At 49.2% G+C, this 19,668-nt stretch overlaps 1 protein-coding gene across 1 annotated transcript in view; it reads left to right on the forward strand.

The window, feature by feature from the left end:
• The first annotated feature begins 13,758 nt into the window (after positions 1–13,758).
• COLEC12 (collectin subfamily member 12) overlaps positions 13,759–19,668 on the forward strand; it is an 86,743-nt gene continuing 80,833 nt past the window's right edge. The window contains exons 1-3 of the mRNA XM_054394668.1: positions 13,759–13,839; positions 14,383–14,467; positions 14,818–14,868. Coding sequence (XP_054250643.1) covers positions 13,759–13,839; positions 14,383–14,467; positions 14,818–14,868 — 217 coding nt within the window. The remainder of the gene's footprint in view (positions 13,840–14,382; positions 14,468–14,817; positions 14,869–19,668) is intronic.

Here is a 19,668-nt window from a genome sequence, read left to right on the forward strand (position 1 = left end):
TTCAAAGGGGTGAAACATGCACTTCAGGTTGACCTCTTCCTACAGAGTTGTGACTATCTAGATAATATACCTTTAAAATCAAATGAAGGAGCAGACTGCCAGATTGCTGCACTTTCACCTATTAAAGATGTATTAGGGGAGTTGCAAGGAAGCCTTCTGTGTATGAAAATTGATAGCCTTACGGCAAAAAGCAGAGGGAAAACTTAAAATGAAAACATCAGAGGACATTATGGAAAGTTTAGGAAGTTGTTGGGACTTTGTGAGAGCTGAATCTAGTGAGTTGTCAGAGGCAAAAATAAACTTAAAGGGTGGAAGGAGAAAACCATGCATAGAATTGGAGAGTCTCTTGAATTGGAGAGTTTGATTCCAGAGGCCAGGAGCCCAGTAAATATGATAGGTACACCGAGTTTCCAGGGGCTGGAACGATGTGATTATTTATTCACTTGCCAGAGCAGCTGCCTGAAGGCAGGACCCTTTTCTTTGGTTTTTGAGGGGTGGGTATTTTTGCAAGCCCACACAGGCTATTTGAATTACTTCTGACATAGCCTCTACAGGGCTGTGCAATATATTACAAACAATGTATTTACAATGCTCTTTATTTGCAGGCATATTTATATGCCAAAAACGTTGTCATCAGGTTGTCATTATCACTATAAATGCAATGGCAAGAACAAACCAAAACAGTGAGGATCCAGTCGTAAACTCATGGCTGTGATCACCGAAAGCCTCACACTCTGCTTTTGCTGGGGCTGAGGTTGGGCCAGCTTTGGCAGAAGGTGGGATGCCAGGAACACACACTGCATCTCCTTCCACCCTGCCTCCCTCACTCCTTGCAAAGCAGGGAGGTTGGCAATTGGAGGGAAGATGCTGCTCCTGCTGGGAGCATGAGTGGGTGCCCTGCACTCCATCCAGCAGGAGGGAGCTGCTGGTCCTTCCCTGAGAGTGCTCACAGCCACCCTACTGCTGTACCTCGCAGCTGTGGAAATCTGTAACAAAACGTGCAGAGGAAAACCCTTGAATTGAGAGACTGCAAACAAATCGTCACATCAAGTGCCATTGCCAACGCTGAGGAAGTCAGAGAGCCAAACCAAATTTTAGTTCTGGGACTTCCTTTTCTGGAACAAACAGAGTGCAAACTTGATCTTTCATGTTTTGCCCTTAATCTTTGTGGTGGTGGCAATGGTAGGGCTGTAGAACTTGCTGTAGTTACAGGTTTTGCTCAGTAACAACAAAATGATATGTTGATTGCAGCTGTCTCTATCTACCCTCTCTGGAGAATGGGGGAATATCTAAATAATTACATCACTAAATATCTGTAAGGAAAAAAAGTCTATTTTTCATTTCTGGTGTTCATCATTTGTTATGTTTTAAATCAGTAAAAGAAATGAAAGTTTAGGTTTTAATCATAGAATCATAGAATCAACCAGGTTGGAAGAGACCTCCAAGATCATCCAGTCCAACCTATCACCCAGCTCTAAGCAATCAACTAGACCATGGCACTAAGTGTCTCATCCAGTCTCCTCTTGAACATCTCCAGCGATGGTGACTCCACCACCTCCTTGGGCAGCACATTCCAATGGGCAATCACCCTCTCTGTGAAGAACTTCCTCCTACCATCCAGCCTACACCTCCCCTGGCACAGCTTGAGACTGTGTCCTCTTGTTCTGCTGCTGCTTGCCTGGGAGAAGACCCCAACCTCCACCTGCCTACAACCTCCCCTCAGGTAGTTGTGGACAGCAATGAGGTCTGCCCTGAGCCTCCTCTTCTGCAGGCTAAACACCCCCAGCTCCCTCAGCCTCTCCTCATAGGGTTTGTGTTCCAGACCCCTCATCAGCTTCGTTGCCCTTCTCTGGACACCTTCCAGTACCTCAACATCTCTTTTAAATTGAGGAGCCCAGAACTGGACACAGGACTCAAGGTGTGGCCTGACCAGGGCTGAGTACAGGGGAAGAATAACCTCCCTGCTCCTGCTGGCCACACTATTCCTGATCCAGGCCAGGATGCCATTGGCCTTCCTGGCCACCTGGGCACACTGCTGGCTCATGTTCAGCCTACTATCACCCAGCACCCCCAGGTCCCTCTCTGCCTGGCTGCTCTCCAGCCACTCTGTCCCCAGCCTGTAGCGCTGCTTGGGGTTGTTGTGGCCAAAGTGTAGAGTGTAGTGGTGGTTTATTTCCAGCAAACTCCACTAAGCTCTCGACCTGTGACACTTTTCAGTACTAATTCATGTGATTTCTAAAGGGACTTGGCCACTTTTGGGACAGATGTATCTTTATCAAAACATATTTCTGGGCTGTAGATGTTTATTGAGGTGTGAGTGACTATTTGTTGCCTGGGAAATGAATGAGAACAGCTTGCTCATAGCCAGACACCACCACTTGTTCAAAAGCATTGGCCCTCATTTAAGATAGGTGCAGGTGTTCTTCCTGTCTGTCTGTGATGTGTTATGCAATTATTACTTCCAACTGTGTCTGAAATCACTGCTGTCAGGGCAGTGTTAGTGCTGATTATCTTCATCTGAAATGTGCATATTGTTTGGTTGATGACTTAATGCCAGTGCTTCAGACTGGGCAGTGACAGAGCCAGAGTGGTCATCTGGGGGCTGTTGCTCCAGGATAACAGGGCAGCACTGAATGTTGACACTTAAGGTACTTCAACTGCTTCTTTCCAATCATCCTCTTCCTTCATTTTCTCTTCTGCCCTTGTACAGCAGTGGTGCTAGAGGAGGAAATGGCTGGTGTCTTGTGCTTGAGAGCAGAAATGTGACCAAATGCCCTGTCCTGTGCAGCTCCTCTACACTGAAGAGTGAACCAGTGGCACAGATTCGTCCTCTGCTGTGCCCCGCTGGCATCAGTGAAGCCAGGACTGCCTCAGGAATGGGCTGCTCTGGGTGCACAACTTTCTTAGCATCCCCCAGTTTGCCTCAAAGGCAGCTCTGTGTGCTTTGTGCACAGGGTTTGCAGCACATGGAGTACACTGAGCTTTTGTGGGAAGTGCCAATTCCTTTTACCTCAGGTTTGCCCTTTCACAGTGCACCCTGTAACTACAATTGGTGATGCACCAGCCCATGGTGCTGTAACAATCCCTCCTGTGTTTTATCTTGGAGCCTGGCTGTGATCTGCAGGCAGAGCCTTCGTTTGCAAAAGCTGAGGCTGTGTGCATGCAAATTCAGTTGCTTTTTCTTGGCTGCTTTGAAAAGTCTTAAAATTCATCATCTATTTATTTGATGTTTATCTTCTTGACAGTTTTAGCCTTTCTCTCTAACTGTTTTGATGCCGCTGCTATTTTTAAAGAGCAAAGGAATAAATGTCCTAATGTTCTAATTCTGGGGAGAAGTGTATCTCTCTCCAAACTTTGTGTGCACTAAATCGAAGGAAGTCACCTGCAGATAGGGCTTTCCTGGAGAGAAACTTCAAATTTAAAAAAAAAAAAAAATCGAGTCCAGAGCATTTTGCAGAAGCCAGAAGGCATCTGAAATCCAAGGATTAGAAGTGAAGTGGTTCAGTAACCTATACTTAGTCCAGGTACCACAGAGTTTATATGAATATAGTGACATAGACATGAAACATACGCAGGAGCTGTGAGTGGTGTGTGTGGGACATGTCACAGGACCCTCCCAGGGAAGTTCAAAGGCATAAGCAGTTACAAAAAATGTGTGAGACAACCCAGAACAAGTCGTGAGCAATGCTGCTGTGCAGTCGCTGTGCATCCTGAATCTGGTGGTAGCACAGAGGGTTTGCAGTGTAGGCATAAGGAAGGTGATGGTGCAAGCCTGTGTCGGATGTTCTTATTGATGCTATGGAGGAAAGCAAAGTGTAGGAAGCTGTGAAAGCACAAGAGAGATGCGTTGCTGCACAGGTAGGAAGGTTGTTGTGCCCCAGCAAAGGACACTGAGCAGAATCATCAGGGGAGCTATTTGTGACAGGAATGTTTTCAGGGGGAAGCTGTTGTCGTTCATCTCCCCTTGCAGTGCTCTGCTTTTCTCAGAACAGCACTGCTGACCCTGGCCCTGCGAGGAAGGGAATTGATTAACATCTCTTGTGGCTCTTTCTTCTCTGACTTTGGAGAACATAAATTTCCTCTGAGGGGTAGGTGTCAAGTGGAGGGGGCCAAGCTCTTTTGGGTGGTGTACAGGAATAAGGCAAGGAACAATGGAGACAAACTTGAGCATAGAAGGTTCCACCTCATCATGAGGAGAAACTTCTTTACTCTGAGGCTGCTGGAGCCCTGGAGCAAGCTGCCCAGAGAGGTTGCAGAGTCTCCTTCTTTGGAGCCTTTCCAAAGCCACCTGGATGCATTCCTGTGCAGACTCCCCTGGGTGATGCTGCTCTGGCAGAGGGATTGGACTGGATGATCTCTGGAGGTCCCTTCCAACCTCTAATGTTCTGTGATTCTGTGATACTCTAGATTGACTTTGCTGCAGCTGGAAGCTGAACAGAGCCCTTTATTGTCACAACCACTTAGATCTGCACTAAAAGACCATTGTGCCCAGAGATTCAAACACCTTTGCTGGAATAAAGAGGGAAAGGTAATCTTGCAAAGGAAAATCAGAGTTAAATAAAGAGAACTGTCAGAAACGTCAAGGATAGAAACAGTTCAGTGCTGTGGAGCATGTGTGCCCAGTTATCTTCAGCTTCACAAAACGTTCCTTATCCTGAGGTTCTCTGTGTTGGAACACAGATTCTGTCCTTCCAGCCCTCCCCCTTGGAAAGCAAAATAAAGATGCTTTTTTACCAGGCACTGAAAGTGAACCTAATCCTCCTAATAATGTGAGCATGGTCTGTACGAGGGCAGGATCAGCCCAAGATTAATTGTCTGTGGAATTTGCCTGCTTCCACCTAAAACTGCAGTCCCTTTTGGTGCATAAATTTCAGGTGAAGACTGGGACATCATTGGGGAGCAAAGTGGATGAGTTATGAAGGGTAACAGAGACGTGTGCTGCTTGGAATGTGAGTGCCACTGAGTGCTGTTTTTAATTGCCTCCTCTAACATCCAGACAGGGAGACACAAATTTTCAGTGCCCTAATGAGAACAGATCTGTTTGCTCTTAAATCATTACACTGAAATAGGAGAGGATTTAAACTTCCAAGATCTAAGGTCGACCCTTCACACCATGCAGCTGGTCCTGACCCCAGCACTGTGGCAGTGCTCTGTGGCACTTTGACAGGTTGTGTTCTAGAAGCACTCCAGTTGGCTGTCTTCAGGCTGAACAAAAAAAAGCAGAACTAAAGCCATTGTTCTTACACCTCTGAGGTTCTTAAATCTTCTCTCTCTCCAGTTTCTTTCAACATCTTCATCAATGACCTGGCTGAGGGCATTGAGTGCACCCTCAGCAAGTTCCTGATGATACAAAACTGGGGGATTGGCTGACACCCCTCAGGCTGTGCTGCCATCCAACGTGACCTGGACAGGCTGAGAGCTGCCTGCAGGCAAACCTCATGGAGGTCAATAAGGACAAGTGCAGGGTCCTGTACCTGGGGAGGAATAACAGCAGGCACCAGGACAGGTTAGAGACTGCCCTGCTGGAGAGCAGCTCCATGGAGAAAGACCTTGGAGTGCTGGTGGGCAGCAAGTTCTGCATGGAACAACAATGTGCCCTTGTGGGCAAGAGAGCCAATGGGATCCTGGGGTGCAGCAAGAAAAGTGTGGCCAGCAGGGCTAGGGAGGTTCTGCTCCCCCTCTGCTCTGCCCTGCTGAGACCACGCCTGGAGTACTGTGTCCAGTTCTGGACTCCCCAGTTCAAGAGAGACAGAGACCTGCTGGAGAGAGTCCAAGGGAGAGCCACGAGGATGACTTGGGGACTTGAGCATCTCCCCTGTGGAGAGAGACTGAGAGCCCTGGGGCTGTTTAGTCTGGAGAAGAGAAGGCTGAGAGGGATCTGATCAATGTCTATCAACATCTGAGGGGTGAGTGTCAAGTGGAGAGGGCCAGGCTCTGTTGGGTGGTGCACAGGAATAAGGCAAGGAACAATGGAGACAAACTGGAACATAGATGGTTAGAAGGTTTCAGCTCAACATGAGAAGAAACTTATTTAGTGTGAGGGTAGTGGAGCCCTGGAGCAGGCTGCCCAGAGAGGTTGTGGAGTCTCCTTCTCTGGAGCCTTTCCAATGCCACCTGTATGCATTCCTGTGCAGACTACCCTGGGTGATGCTGCTCTGGCAGGGGAGTTGGACTGGATGCTCTCTGGAGGTCCCTTCCAACCTCTAATGTTCTGTGATTCTTGCATTCTTTTTTTGGGCATAGCAGTCAGGAAGTCGATCTAGACCAGAACATTAAACCACACCCATTTGTCATGATTCTTTGTTTTGTGTTGGGTGATGAGAGACACAATCCAAGTTTTAGGGAGGAGCTCTGCTCTGGTACCTTACTGCTTGCTTCCTTGTGATGCTGCAAGCAGTTACAAACCCAGATCAGTAACTGAAGGACAGAGGTGGGGAAAAGCATCAAGCTTATTCATAGAATCATAGAATCAAGAAAGCTGGAAGAGACCTCAAAGATCATCGAGTCCAACCTGTCACCCTACACCTCATGACTATCTAAACCATGGCACCAAGTGCCATGTCCAATCCCCTCTTGAACACCTCCAGGGATGGTGACTCCACCACCTCCCTGGGCAGCCCATTCCAATGGCCAACCACTCTCTCTGTGAAGAACTTTCTCCTCACCTCCAGCCTAAAGCTCCCCTGGCACAGCCTGAGACTGTGTCCTCTGGTTCTGGTGCTGGTTGCCTGGGAGAAGAGACCAACCCCCACCTGGCTACAACCTCCTTTCAGGTAGTTGTAGAGAGCAATGAGGTCTGCCCTGAGCCTCCTCTTCTCCAGGCTGAACACCCCCAGCTCCCTCAGCCTCTCCTCATAGGGCTTGTGCTCAAGGCCTCTCCCCAGCCTCGTTGCCCTTCTCTGGACATGCTCCAGCAATGCATCCACCAAGGAGGTGGGCTGACTTCCAGGAGTGGCTCAGCTGAGCTTGTGCCAGTGCTCCTCTAAAGACCAGGTACTCTGCAGATGCAGGGTCCATGTCATCCCTGTCTGGAGGAGCTTGCAGTGTGACAAGTTCAGACGTGGGTGGCACACACACACTGCCAGCACAGTGACATGGCATCAGGGAAGGATTTGAAGTGTGGGGTAGGTTTTTGTGAGGGAGAATATACCAAAATAGAAGCATGAAAAGGGCCAGCAGAGGAAACCATCAGAGAGAGGCAGAACAGGAGAAGTGAAACAAAGCATCCGGGGAGAGGGAGGGGAGTGAGGAGCACTTCAACACAGGCAGGAGACTGTCCAGAGTAAAAGCTATGTCTAGAAGAAGTGGAAACCAATTAGGCTGATGAAATCCTCAGCATCTTGATGCTTGCTGTGCTTCTGCTGGCTCAGTTTCACCTCTAGGTCAGCACTTTGAATGCAGAACCAGTTCATAGTGATCAGAAATGCACAAATCTGGTGGCTGCTCAGAAAGCCTTGGAAATGTGATCTGGGAAATACATTGTTCTCATCTGTCTGAGCAGTTGTTAATATTACAGAAACCTCACAAGGGGACAGGTTTTGCTTTTCCCTAAGAGGCTGAGCTGGACAGAGTGGGCAGAAGTAGCATTCTGACACCACAAGTATTCCCTCCAGCCAAATCCTGGATGCAGTTGTTCCGCAGTTGGAAGCAGAGTTCTGCATCTATGCAGATTCAGCTTTCCAAATGGTACACAAAAATCTATTCTTGATAAAATTAAAATTAATTTTACAGAGTTGCAGTCAATGGGGAACATGAGGCCCTAACTATTAAAGCTTTTTGAGAGAGGTTTGTTTTGAAGGAAACTCTTACACTGCATGTCATTGTTACTGCAAATTAATCTCACAGCCCTGAGTTCCCAGCATGGTGCTTGGTTGCCCAGGGAGGTGGTTGGGCCCCATCCCTGAAGATATTCAAGGTGAGGCTGGACAGGGCTCTGGGCAGCCTGATCTGGTTGAGGATGTTCCTGGGTTGGAGAAGGTTGGACTGGATGACCTTTGGAGGTCCCATTCAACCCAGACCATTCTGTGATTCTGTGTGAGTTCTAATATACTGTAAACCAAATTTTCAGAGGGATTGCAAAGGGATTTCTAAAACCTGAGCTGAAAGTCAGCATGACAGTTTTCAGCTCTGATGATTCTCTTCTGGAACAGATTTCCTCAGATTTGGGAATGCCATGTAGGATATTGGGTATCTTTCTTAATGCAAGGCTTTAAAATAAAGCCTTTAAACAAAGACTTCCAATCCATGTTTACTGCACACAGGTGTTGTAGACATGATTGGGCACCACCTATCTGCAGGTGCCCAGCATCTCGAATGCCATCTAGAAGGGCAACGAGGCTGGGGAGGAGTCTGGAGCACAGCCCTGTGAGGAGAGGCTGAGGGAGCTGGGGGTGTTTAGCCTGGAGAAGAGGAGGCTCAGGGCAGAATATTTTGCTCTTTACAACTACCTGAAGGGAGGTTGTAGCCAGGTGGGGGTTGGTCTCTTCTCCCAGGCAACCAGTGACAGAGGAGAGGACACAGTCTCAAACTACTCCAGGGGAGGTTTGGGCTGATGTTAGGAAGAGATTCTTCCCAGAAAGAGAGATTGGCCATTGGGATGTGCTGCCCAGGGAGGTGGTGGAGTCACCGTCCCTGGAGGTGTTCAAAAAGGGTCTGGATGAGGCACTTGGTGCCATGGGTTAGTTGGTTAGATGGTGCTAGGTGGTAGGTTGGAATTGGTGATCTCAAAGGTCTTTTCCAGCCTGGTTAGTTGTGTAGTTCTGTGAATGGTTCTGAGGTCTAGTTTACTTCATTAGTGAAGCAAGTGGCTGGGCAGGGTGTGCTGTTAGAAGGTGACTGCTGGACATGGCTGCTAAGCAGCTTTCTGTAACACCTTCTCTATGCCAGCAAGGACACCCACAAAAGAAAGAGGATGAAATGGAAACCATTTCCCTAAAACCAGATTGCCCCCAGGGCTCCTCAGACCCGAGGCTGTTGCAGTGAAGGGACCAAGCATTCCAGTGGCTGTAGGTTCTGTGTAATCCCAGGGCAGATTTGGCATCCTTCTTGGCTCCAGGCCAGCTCTTTTTTGCTTGACCTCAGAGTGACTCCTAAGTGGTCCATGATTAGTTTATTTAAGCTTTAAGAACAAGAAGTAGAAATTACATAGTTCTGCTCTGCAGATTCTTGCTTTGCCTGTAGCAAATTAATCAAATGAGAGACTAAATTGTTTTAGATTAAATGAGTTCCCTCTGTTTGCTGTGCTAATCCCCAACCACACTGCTGGTTTATAATTTCCACTCCCTTCAAGTATTGTGCTGTAACATATTTAGCTTTAGAACTGTATTTATGAGAGGTGTTGCAGTAATAATTTGTAATGGGAAGGCAGCAGGATTTGGCATTGGTGCTCTGCTGGGTGTGGGTGTTGCCAAAATATCTGAAAGCCTCAGAGACCAGAGCTCTGGCTTTGAACTGACTCTGCAGTATTTGATGTACTACTGCTGGGCTACAGCAAGCCACTCATCTGTAGCAGTTTGCTGTGAGCTCCACATGGCAATCTGCTGCAGCCTCCAAGGAGACCCTTGTAAACCTGATGGAATGGGAGACCAGCGGTGGTCCTTCTCCTGCTTGGCTAATGCAATTGATTGCTCACATGTGTTTGTGTCCTACCCAAAGTTCACCTCTTTTATGGACCTTCCTTCTCCCAGAGCTCAGTAGAAGTCAGTGCAATAAGCAGTCACCTTTGAACCAGCTTTTCATGCTGCATTTCATTCTGGATTCCCTGGCTTTCAGCTCAGAGCTCAGTAGAGCACCTTACAGCTCGGTCGTGGCTGGTGTCTCCAGCACTAAAGAGTTAACTGTTCCAGCTGGAGCACAACAACAGATCCTGCATTATTGTCTGCTTCAAGGAGGAGCTTGCCCTTGGTATATTTCACTCAGGGAAATCAGCCTTGCCTATAAATAAATGTATATGTGTGTAACGGAAATACTGCTCTCATTCCAGCCCTCTGGAACCACGCAGGGCTGGATTTAAGCTAAAGAAAAGTATTTCTACCTTCCAGCTTTTTGCAATGTCAAACAAAACCCAGCTGCAGCCCCACTCAAGTGTATGAGCACCACTGATGTAACCCCACAACATTTCCCTCTGTAGTACCAACCACCAGCACTTCAAACACTGGTTTCTTCCCTTCTTGATTCCTGATTCAGCCTTCAAACGCAGGAGGGATGAAAACCTGCCGGAGGTTTTCTCACTGTTTGCCTCCCTGCTTGGTGTGTATTTTCTTAACCTCTGGCCTTCCTCACAGAGCACACTTCCATTGTTTTCTCCAGAAAAACTGCTCCCTTCTCCATGAAAGCTTGGGCTTTCTTGTATTTGTATCAGGAAGCTTTGAGATTCTTGTAAAACCAGTAACAAAACTTTAATGTTTTCATCAGGGGAGCACAGAGCTGAGGGTCAAGTTTCTGCTGCCTCCAGTGAGTGCAACAGTCCCCTAAAGGCACAGGCTGGGCACCTGGCTTTGCCTGGCACTGGCATTGACAGGCTTGGTGTCAACTTCATTGGGAGTATTTCAAACACAGGTTGCTTTGAGCATCTCCCTTCTGAGGAAAGGCTGAGGGAGCTGAGTCTCTTTAGATTGGAGAAGAGGCTGTTCAGCCTGGAGGAGAGAAGGCTCCATGGAGACCTCAGAGCTACATTTAAATATCTGAAGGGTACCTATAGGAAGGCAGGGGAGGGACTGTTCAGAAAGGCCTGTGGGGTTAGGACCAGGGGCAATGGTTTGAAACTTCAGCAGGGCAGATTTAGGTTGGACATCAGGAAGAATACACAATGAGGCTGGGGGAACACTAGTGGTTGAAGTCAGGAGACATTCAGGGCCAGACTCAATGTGGCCCTGGGTAGCCTGATCTAGTTAGGGGTGTCCCTGCTCACTGCAGGGAGGTTGGAGGGTCCCTTTCAATCCAATGCCACCTGTGAATCTGTGAGCCTGAGGGGTGCCCTCAGGTATTGATAAAGATGTGCAGGGCAGTGTGGGGCAGACAGAGCCAGGCTCTGCTCAGTGGTGTCCTGTGATGGGACAAGGGCTAATGAACAGACACTGGAACCCAGGAAGTTCCACCTCAACATGAGGAGAAAATTTCTTCACTGTGAGGGTGACAGATCCCTGGAGCAAGCTGCCCAGAGAGGTTGTGGAGTCTCCTTCCATGCAGACTTCCAAACCCCACCTGGATGCATTCCTGTGCAGACTACCCTGGGGGATCCTGCTTTTGGCAGGGGGGTTGGACTGGATGATCTCTGGAGGTCCCTTCCAACCCCTAACGTTCAGTGATTGTTTTGAAGTAGGACTTCCAACCCGTCCTGGTCTCATGGTCCAAACTGTTGTTCATTTTTGAACATTTAGTCTAATCTTGGTTTGTTCATTTTCTTCTTACCATCTTTATTTTCCTCATATTCGACAATATTTCCCTAGCACGTGAGTTGAGCAGAGTGCCTAGTGGCAGCTGGGACTGAAAGATTGCTAAGCTCAGTCAGTGAAATATTTTTAGTAGACTTCCCCTAAAATGCTGCCTGTTGCTAGATCAACTCACAGGGACTAAAAAAGATTGTATCTGATGTTTTAGCTTTTAGTGAGCAGAAGCCAGGATGCCAGCTGACAGAACTGGCCATGCCTGCCTCCACTTCTTTGTTGCAAACACCACAAAGGCTCTTCCACAGTAAGAGATTAATAAATGAGATATTCAAAGCTTACACAAATAAAAAAAATAGATTCACACCTTGCATGCACAGCAGGCAGTGCTGCAGACATTTCAGAGGGATGTTTCTGTTTCACAGTCACAGAACCTTAGGGGTTGGAAGGGACCTCCAGAGATCATCCAGTCCAAGCCCTCTACCAGAGCAGGATCACCCAGGGCAGGTCACACAGGAACACATCCAGGTGGGTTTTGAAGGTCTCCAGAGAAGGAGGCTCCACAACCTCTTTGGGCAGCCTGCTCCAGGGCTCCAGCACCCTCACAAGGACAAAGTTTCCCCTCCTGTTTCTGTGGTACCTCCTCTGCTCCAGCTTGCCCGCAGTGCCCCTTGTGCTGTCCTTGGCCATCCCTGAGCAGAGCCTGGCTCCAGCCCTGCACATCTTTAACCCCAGCAATGAGGGCAGCCCTCAGGCTCCTCTGCTCCAAGCTCCAAGCCCCAGCTCCCTCAGCCTGGCCTCACAGGAGATGTTCCACTGCCTGCAGCAGCTTTGTGGCTCTGTGCTGGACTCTTTCAAGCAGTTCCCTGAGGTCCTTCTTGAATTGAGGGGCCCAAAACTGAACACAATATTCCAGATGTGGCCTCACCAGGGCAGAGAAGAGGGGCAGGAGAGCCTCTCTCAACCTTATGACCACAGCCCTTCTAATGCACCCCAGGATGCCATTTCAAGTACATCTGTGTGTACAGAAATGGATCTGGATACAAACCACAAAAATATATATGTCACCAATACAAAAAGGTACAAAACCCCAAACTATTGTTATAAAGGCATGGCCAGAGGGCAATGTGTGGAAAAACAACTAGGGAAGAGGCTGGCAGCCTGGGAGGAAGCTCTTGGGATTGTGTCATGGGATGGAGCTGCAGGATTTAACCCCAGCCTGGCTGCATGTGGCAGATATGCATCAGATAAGGCAGGTTAGAGCCTGAGAGACAAAGGAGGGCAGGGGAGGGCAGGAAGCTCTGGTGCTGGTAACCTTTTTTCTGTGCTTTTTTTTTTGTGCAAGTGGGGAAGGTTTCTCCAGGTAGCTCCCTGCTGGGATGAGAAACTTGGCTGTTGCCTGTCTGTGGTTTGCTGTGGTTGATGTTTTGTCAAGGTGACCCTTGTACATTTGGTACAATTGTGAGGCTTTGGTGCATTTGGGTTTTTAAAAGGATTTTTTTTACTTTCAAAATCAGGATATGTTTGTTTTGCCTTGGGAGTGTCCACTGGTTCTTCCATTTTTGGTTCTTCCATCACTGGTTCTTCCATTTCCCCCCATTTGAACTGGGGGAGTCTAGCTTAAGATCTGGACAGGAGTGCCTCTGGCAGTGGGCAAGATTGTGTTATTTGGTGAAAACCAGGAATTTTTGAGCTATTTTATCAAAAGTGCTGAATATAGGCTGAAATTCTACAGAGTGATGCATTTCATGAACTCTTTTGCTGCTTCAGGCAAGGTTGGCCTCAGACTTCAGTGCAGGGCACCTTGCAGATCAGGAGGAGGTGCAGGTCAGATTTGTTGCTGGGCATACACTCAAATGACTTAGACTTTACTGAATCTGGATGAGGACCATTTCCTCACCTTTGAATTCGTCCCCCTAGAGCTCTGTTGTGCCTTAGTCCAGTCTTATGATGCAGAGCAGCCTCATGTGCAGGAAGTCTGTGGATAACAGAAGTCTAACTGAGCCCAGAGCTCTCAGTCCATGACATCTCTTTATCTGCTCTGCTTTTCCACTGCCACTCATTAAAGGTTCACTTCTGAGGAATTCCTTTTTGCTTCTGTCTTTTTGCTGACTGTCTTTTTGCTTCTTTTTCCTTACCCTTCTTGTCGGGGAAAGATCTGGATGGACAGGTTGCATTTGAGTGAGCTTCCTTGGCACCCCATCCTGGAAGGGTGGTAGAAGGTGGTGATCTGCTGCTGAAGCTTCCCAGGGTGCTGAGCCTACCTCCCTGCTGCTGCAATGCCCAGGAGGTGCTGGCTCTGGGAGAGCAGGGGTAGGGGTGCCCGAGTGCCCAGCAGTGCCAGCAGTGCCCTGGCAAACACCACAAAGGCACCATGGTTCCAGGGAGCTGCCAGCCACTCACCACCACCTGGGAAACCCTGACCTATGTCCTCTTTGAAGAGAGCCCTGCAGAGGCTTCCCCCATGTGAAACAGTGCCTGTGGGAGGTGGAATGGCTCTGCTCTGCACTCCCTGTGAGACAGGGGAGTAGGAGCTGAGCAGCCTGAGCTGTGCTGCCTGCCAGGGCTCCTGGTGCTGTTGCCCTCCCTGACTCAGAAGAGGGAAGGTTGTGCTGGTGGAGGAGGCTGAGCAGAGGGAAGGTTGTGCTGGTGGAGGAGGCTGAGCACACAAACACAAACTTCCCTTTTTACAGAAAAGCCAAGGGTGTGTTTTGTGTTTCTTCTGCTGATGCCTGACTTTTCCTTTGCTGCTGGAAGGAAGTGGAGAAAAATGAAGCTTCTGACCAAAGAAAATTGTGATCATTAGCATTTTCCTGCTTGCTGGCTGGTGAACATGAGAACCAGAAGGCTTTAGTGGGTTTCGTTTTCCTCGTCTGTTTGAGGTTGTCAGCTGTGCTTCCCATATTTATTGGATCTTGCCTCTTCAGGCCAGACTGTGGGAGGAGGTGGCTGGAGGGACAGCCATGCCCTCTGACTCCTCTCTCATTACTCCCCACAGCTATATGTGGCACATCTGCAGACCCCTCAGCTGGTGCTGTATGACCTGAGCCTGACCACCTGGGCAGCACAGGCAGCAGGCTGGGGTAAGAGCCAAGGCATGGCTGAGCCTGCCCAAGTGGCACTCTGGGGACAGTCGTGGCAGTCACCATGATGAGGGACATCTGCTCTGTTTTGTACTCAGGTGGCCAAGCAGGCCTCAGGGTAGCTGCCAGGTGACAAATCATTTGTAGGCTGGATTCTGCTGCAGGTTGTGCCTGGGGGAAGGTCTCTGACCTGCCTTTTCTGCCTTGGGACAGGTGTGGTGTGAGCGGGGTGGGGAGGTCAGTAACACAGGCCCAGTGCATCAGTTCATGAACATGCACCTGGACAAATGTCTTCCCATCTGTTCCCAGTGGCAGTCATAGTAACCTGCTGCTGTGTCTTCCTTTTGCAGACGATTTTGCAGAGGAGGAGGAGGTGCAGTCCTTTGGCTACAAGAGGTTTGGTAAGTGGCCGCAGCGTGTCCTGCAGCTTGCTGTCCTGGGGTGCCTGGGGGAGCCCAGCACTGCCTGGGAGAGCCTCCCTTGCTGGCAGCATCGAGACACACAGGTGCAGCCCCATGGCCCCCCAGCCTCACAGAGGAGGGTGTGAGTTCCAGAGCTGCTTCATTTCCTTGGCACACAGAATGCCTCAGCAATAGCCCTGGCAGAGGGATGTGGTTGGTTTGGTTGGTCGTGAGCGGTGTGGAGGTGAAGATCACTCCTGAGCAGAGGGAATGGCTGGCTGCAGGAAAGGGCCCACACCTCACAGCAGTCTCTGCCCAGCTGGGCTTGCCTTTGGCACACTGCCTGATGTGCAGTGGGCTTGGCACTGGGGGACCTGCTGTAGGCTGTGCTCCCAGCTGAGCCAGGACGTGTGCTGTGCTCTCCTCTCCAGACAGGAGGCTGTGGTGTGAATGCCTTCTGATGGCAAGAACTGGTACAATGAGGTCAGGCACTTCCTTTTTTCCACTTTTTTCCATTTTTTGTATGTTTGTTCACTGAAAATGGCCTTCACCTGTGAAGGCCACACATCTCTGTGCAGGGGGCAGCAGTCTGTGAGGTTCCTCTTTTCAAGGCTCTGATCTTCCCTTTCCCTCAAGGAAACATTTCAGTTTCTGCAGCCAATAAACTGAGGCAGGCTGACTTCTGTCACTGTGTCCACAGGGAGGTGACTTGGTGGCCTCTGAGAATCCACAGTGCCAACTCTGTCTGAAGCAGCCAGAGGAGTTCATCCTGCAGGCTGCCAGCTGCCTTTCCATCTCTAAGCCAGCAGAAGAGTTCACTTTGTCTTTTCTCTCCTGTGAAGGTGGGGGCAACAAGAATCACTTTAAACATGCCTACTAGGCAGTAGGATAGGAAAGGCCATCTGAAAATAAAAAATAGGTCAACAGTTCCCTCCATCCCCAAAGGAGCAGGGGTAGACAGTGTCCCTAGCCAGCCTGCTGCTGCAGTGACCTGTGAGAGGTTCTAGTCAGGAGTGGGCAGTCACTGCTGTGGCGGGATTTTTTCTTAGCTTGCTTACATTTCTTTCTCTTGGGTAGTGTGGTGCTACCCACCTGCACTACTTCCGTCCTGAGACATGCCAGGTTTATCTGAGCACTTCCAGAAATGCCTCTGCCATTGTGCCTGGTGGGGCAGCAGAGCAAGAGGGGAGGACCAGCAGGCTGGCAGTGGGAGGAGATTTCACCAGAAAAGGAGGGCACAGAGTAGTTCCACCCTTAGGAAACAACCATAACCACCTTCTCCTTCATACAAACAACACTGCTGAGGTGAAGGAGCTGTCCCACAAGTCTGCTGTATGGGAGAAGAGCCTTAAGTAAAGGGGGAACAGGGTCATGAAGCCTTAACATTGGCACTGGTGAGAGTTGTGTAATTCAGTGCACAACTGAATGTCCTGATCTGAGAAGCCTTCTTTGACTGTACTACTTCTGAGCCCAAACTTCCTCCCATACCTCCTTCCTCATCTTTCCTAGCATCGTGGGGCAGCACAGGAAGGAGCTAGCCTGACCTGCTTTCCATATGTCCCTGCACCAGCAAGTTTGCCTGCAAGGGCTCTTGTGTCCCCCCCTCAGAACTCCCAGCCCAGTGCCTTCCCATTGCTGCAGTCCCTGACACGTTTCAAGGCAGCCTCTGAGCCACCTCTGCAGGGAGTGGGAGCCAGCAGCTTCCAGCAGCACTGGCTGCCTCACCTGGCACCAGGCCCTCCATTCAGGGAGGTGACCTGCATATCTTTCACAGCTCCAAAGACCCTGGTCGGCTGGGTTGGCATTCCCAGGGAAGCACCTGAGGTTGCTCTTGGGGCCAGCAGGCAGCTGAGCTGTTCCAGCTCCAGCCTGTCTAGCAGAAATGTTATGGCTGCTGTCGTGATGGTGTTCACTCCCTTTTGAAAGAAGGCAATACAGGGCAAGTCCAAGGCAAACCCCAAGTTTTGTTGTGCAAACTCTTGATAAAAGGTCATTTTGAAAGGAGTCCTGTCCTGGCTGCTGGCTGCTGCTGTAGCAAGCCCAGCACTGTTTGTGTATAACCTGCTGGAGTGGGCAGCAATAGAAACTGATAGAGTGGGGGTTTGCTTCATGGTGTAAGGGCAGTTGTGTTAATATTGTGTGACCAGAGAAGTCCCTGTGTGCCTCACTGACATGAGACATGGGAGGAGGACCATGACTCAAGTGCCTTTGACTCCATCTTTGGAAGTGTTAGGCCTTTTTTGGAGCAAAACCTGCTCTGAGGGGGAGATGGCTAATGTGTGACAGGCTTATAAAAAATAAAGTCAGTGCTGGCAGCTGGGAACATGTTTTGGTCAGCACTTGGCAGACAAAGCCTTGACCAAGCTGCTTTCCTAGAGTTCAGCTGAAGAGTTTATTATTAGCTGCCTTGTTGCTAGAGCCTGCAGTTTGGTTCGAGGAAGGAAGAGGTCTGCGAAGGGAGGGGGGGGAGAGAGTGAGACCTTCTCCAACAATTTTTATTTCCACAGAATTGTAGAATCATTTAGGCTGGAAAAGACCTCTAAGATCATTGAGTCCAACTCTTAACCTAGCACTGCCAAGTCCACCAGTAAACCATGTCACTAAGCACAACATCTACACGTCTCTTAAATCCCTCCAGGGATAGTGACTCAATCCCTTTCCTGGGCAGTCTGTTCCAGGGCCTGACAACCTTTTTGGTGAATGAATTTTTCCTAATATTCAACCTGGACCTCCCCTGGAGCAACTTGAGTCTGTTTCTTCTGCCCTATCACTTGTCCTTAGCAGAAGAGACTGACTCCCACCTAGCTACAACCTTTTTTCAGAGAGTTGTGGAGAGCCAGGAAGTGTCCCCTCAGCCTCCTTTTCTCCAGACTAAACACCCCAGTGGTGTTTCTAGTGAGGGGCCCAAAACTGAGCTGAGTACTGGAGGGGTGGCCTCACCAGCACTGAGTCCAGGGCACAATCACTTGGCCACACTGTTGCTGATACAAAAGATGAAGCTTCTGAAAAGAGGACTGAATACAAACTGTCCTGCACCACTTCCCCTTTTCCTGCCCCTCCTCCTCAGATAAACTAATTTCAGAGAATTTGTAATGCTACTTTATTTTTAGGTCAGCAGACCAATAACTGCCCATAGTAAGCACAGAAACACAGGAAGCACAGAACACCAAGGTGCTGACTAATAGCGCACAGAGATGCAGCCAGCTCCAAGATGCTAGGAAAATACACACCAACATTTTCTCTCCCTTGAGTCTGGGACAGATCTGCTGCAGGATCTGAAGGAGGCTGAGGAAAGCTCTTTCCAGCTGACTGGTGCTGTTTACTTCACAATGGATGCTGCAGATGTGCAGGGGTGCTGCCAGGAGTGTGATGCTCAGCTGCAATGCCTCCAGCTTGCTGCAGTGGGAAAGCGCACTGAGGAGGGCAGCGTGTTGCTTATCATCATCACTTCATCACAGCAACAGAGGGGGGCCTTGGAAGGGACCTCTGGAGATCACCCAGTCCAGCCCCCCTGCAGAGCAGCATCACCCAGGGCAGGTCACACAGGAGCACATCCAGATGGGTCTAGAAAGTCTCCAGAGAAGAAGACTGCATCAGTCAGTGCTCAGGCTGCTTTGAACTGTGCTTCTCTGCTGCCTTCCCCTAGCACAGTGTCCTTGGTTTGCAGCCCCTTACACACCCACTTTGGGCAGGAATGGGGCAGGAAAGGCCAAAACACCTTTACACAGTGTGGGTAAGTCTGCAGCTGTGGAAATCTTCAGGCCTCCCAGAAATGAGCTGAGAGCCCTGCTGGTGAGGAGAAACCTCCCGAGGAACCAGAAGATAGGGCCAGTACCCTACAGATGAGCAGGAGGCTCAACAGGTGTGTGAGAAAATTGCACCTAGCCTTGGCAAACACAGCCAGAACTGGAGGCTGTTGTTCTGCCCTCCAAGGAAGGACCTATCTTAGGCACTCCCATGCTCTAGGTCATGAGTCAGGATCCTCCTTGCCTTCACTTTCTTGCTGAACCAATGGCAGGTGACAGTCCCTCATGTGCCTGGGTATCTCTAGTGCACACCAAGGCACTGGTCCTGCAGTCTTCCCCACACACTGTAGGTCAACAGCTGCCAGGAAAGGAGAGAGAAGAATTCTCTGGGGGCCTCCTCAAGTGAGGTAGGTCCTTTTAAAGGTATCTTCTATAGGGTCATATCCACAGGCTGGATGAGGCTCTGGGAAACCTGCTGTAGTGTGAGGTGTCCCTGCCCATGGCAGGGGGGGTGGAACTGGATGATCCTTGAGGTCCCTTCCAGCCCTAACAATTCTGTGATTCTATATGCAGGAGATCATCAGTCAGGATGTCCCTTTTATGCAGTTACAACAATCTAGCTCCTGAGCATCACTGCAGCTGTAAGAGTTAAATCTAGGAATTGCTGGGCCAGAAGTGGATGAATTATCCTGCCACCCAACAGTGAAGTCTGCTATACTATAAAGAGGTGAGGGGGAAATGCCTGCTTTAAAATCATACTTGGAAAATAGGATTTTTTCCTCTGGTGAGTGGCTTGGGAAGCAGCTGAAGCCCCTTTTAATAATAGTTTTCTCATATTTTTTTAATTATTATTTGATACAATGAGAGAGAGCTCTCCCAACTGAAACAGTCCTAGGATTCTGTGATTCATGGTTTGGAATTTTGTGATAATTCCCCAATAGCATTTATCCATTAACACTGCACAGATGGCATAATTTCAGACCTTATCTCTGCATACATCCAGGCCATTGTTCACATCCACAATAACATACACCAAGAAGTGTCTGGCAGCAGA

Source organism: Indicator indicator, chromosome 31 (genome assembly GCF_027791375.1).
Source record: "Indicator indicator isolate 239-I01 chromosome 31, UM_Iind_1.1, whole genome shotgun sequence".
Lineage (NCBI taxonomy): Eukaryota > Metazoa > Chordata > Aves > Piciformes > Indicatoridae > Indicator > Indicator indicator.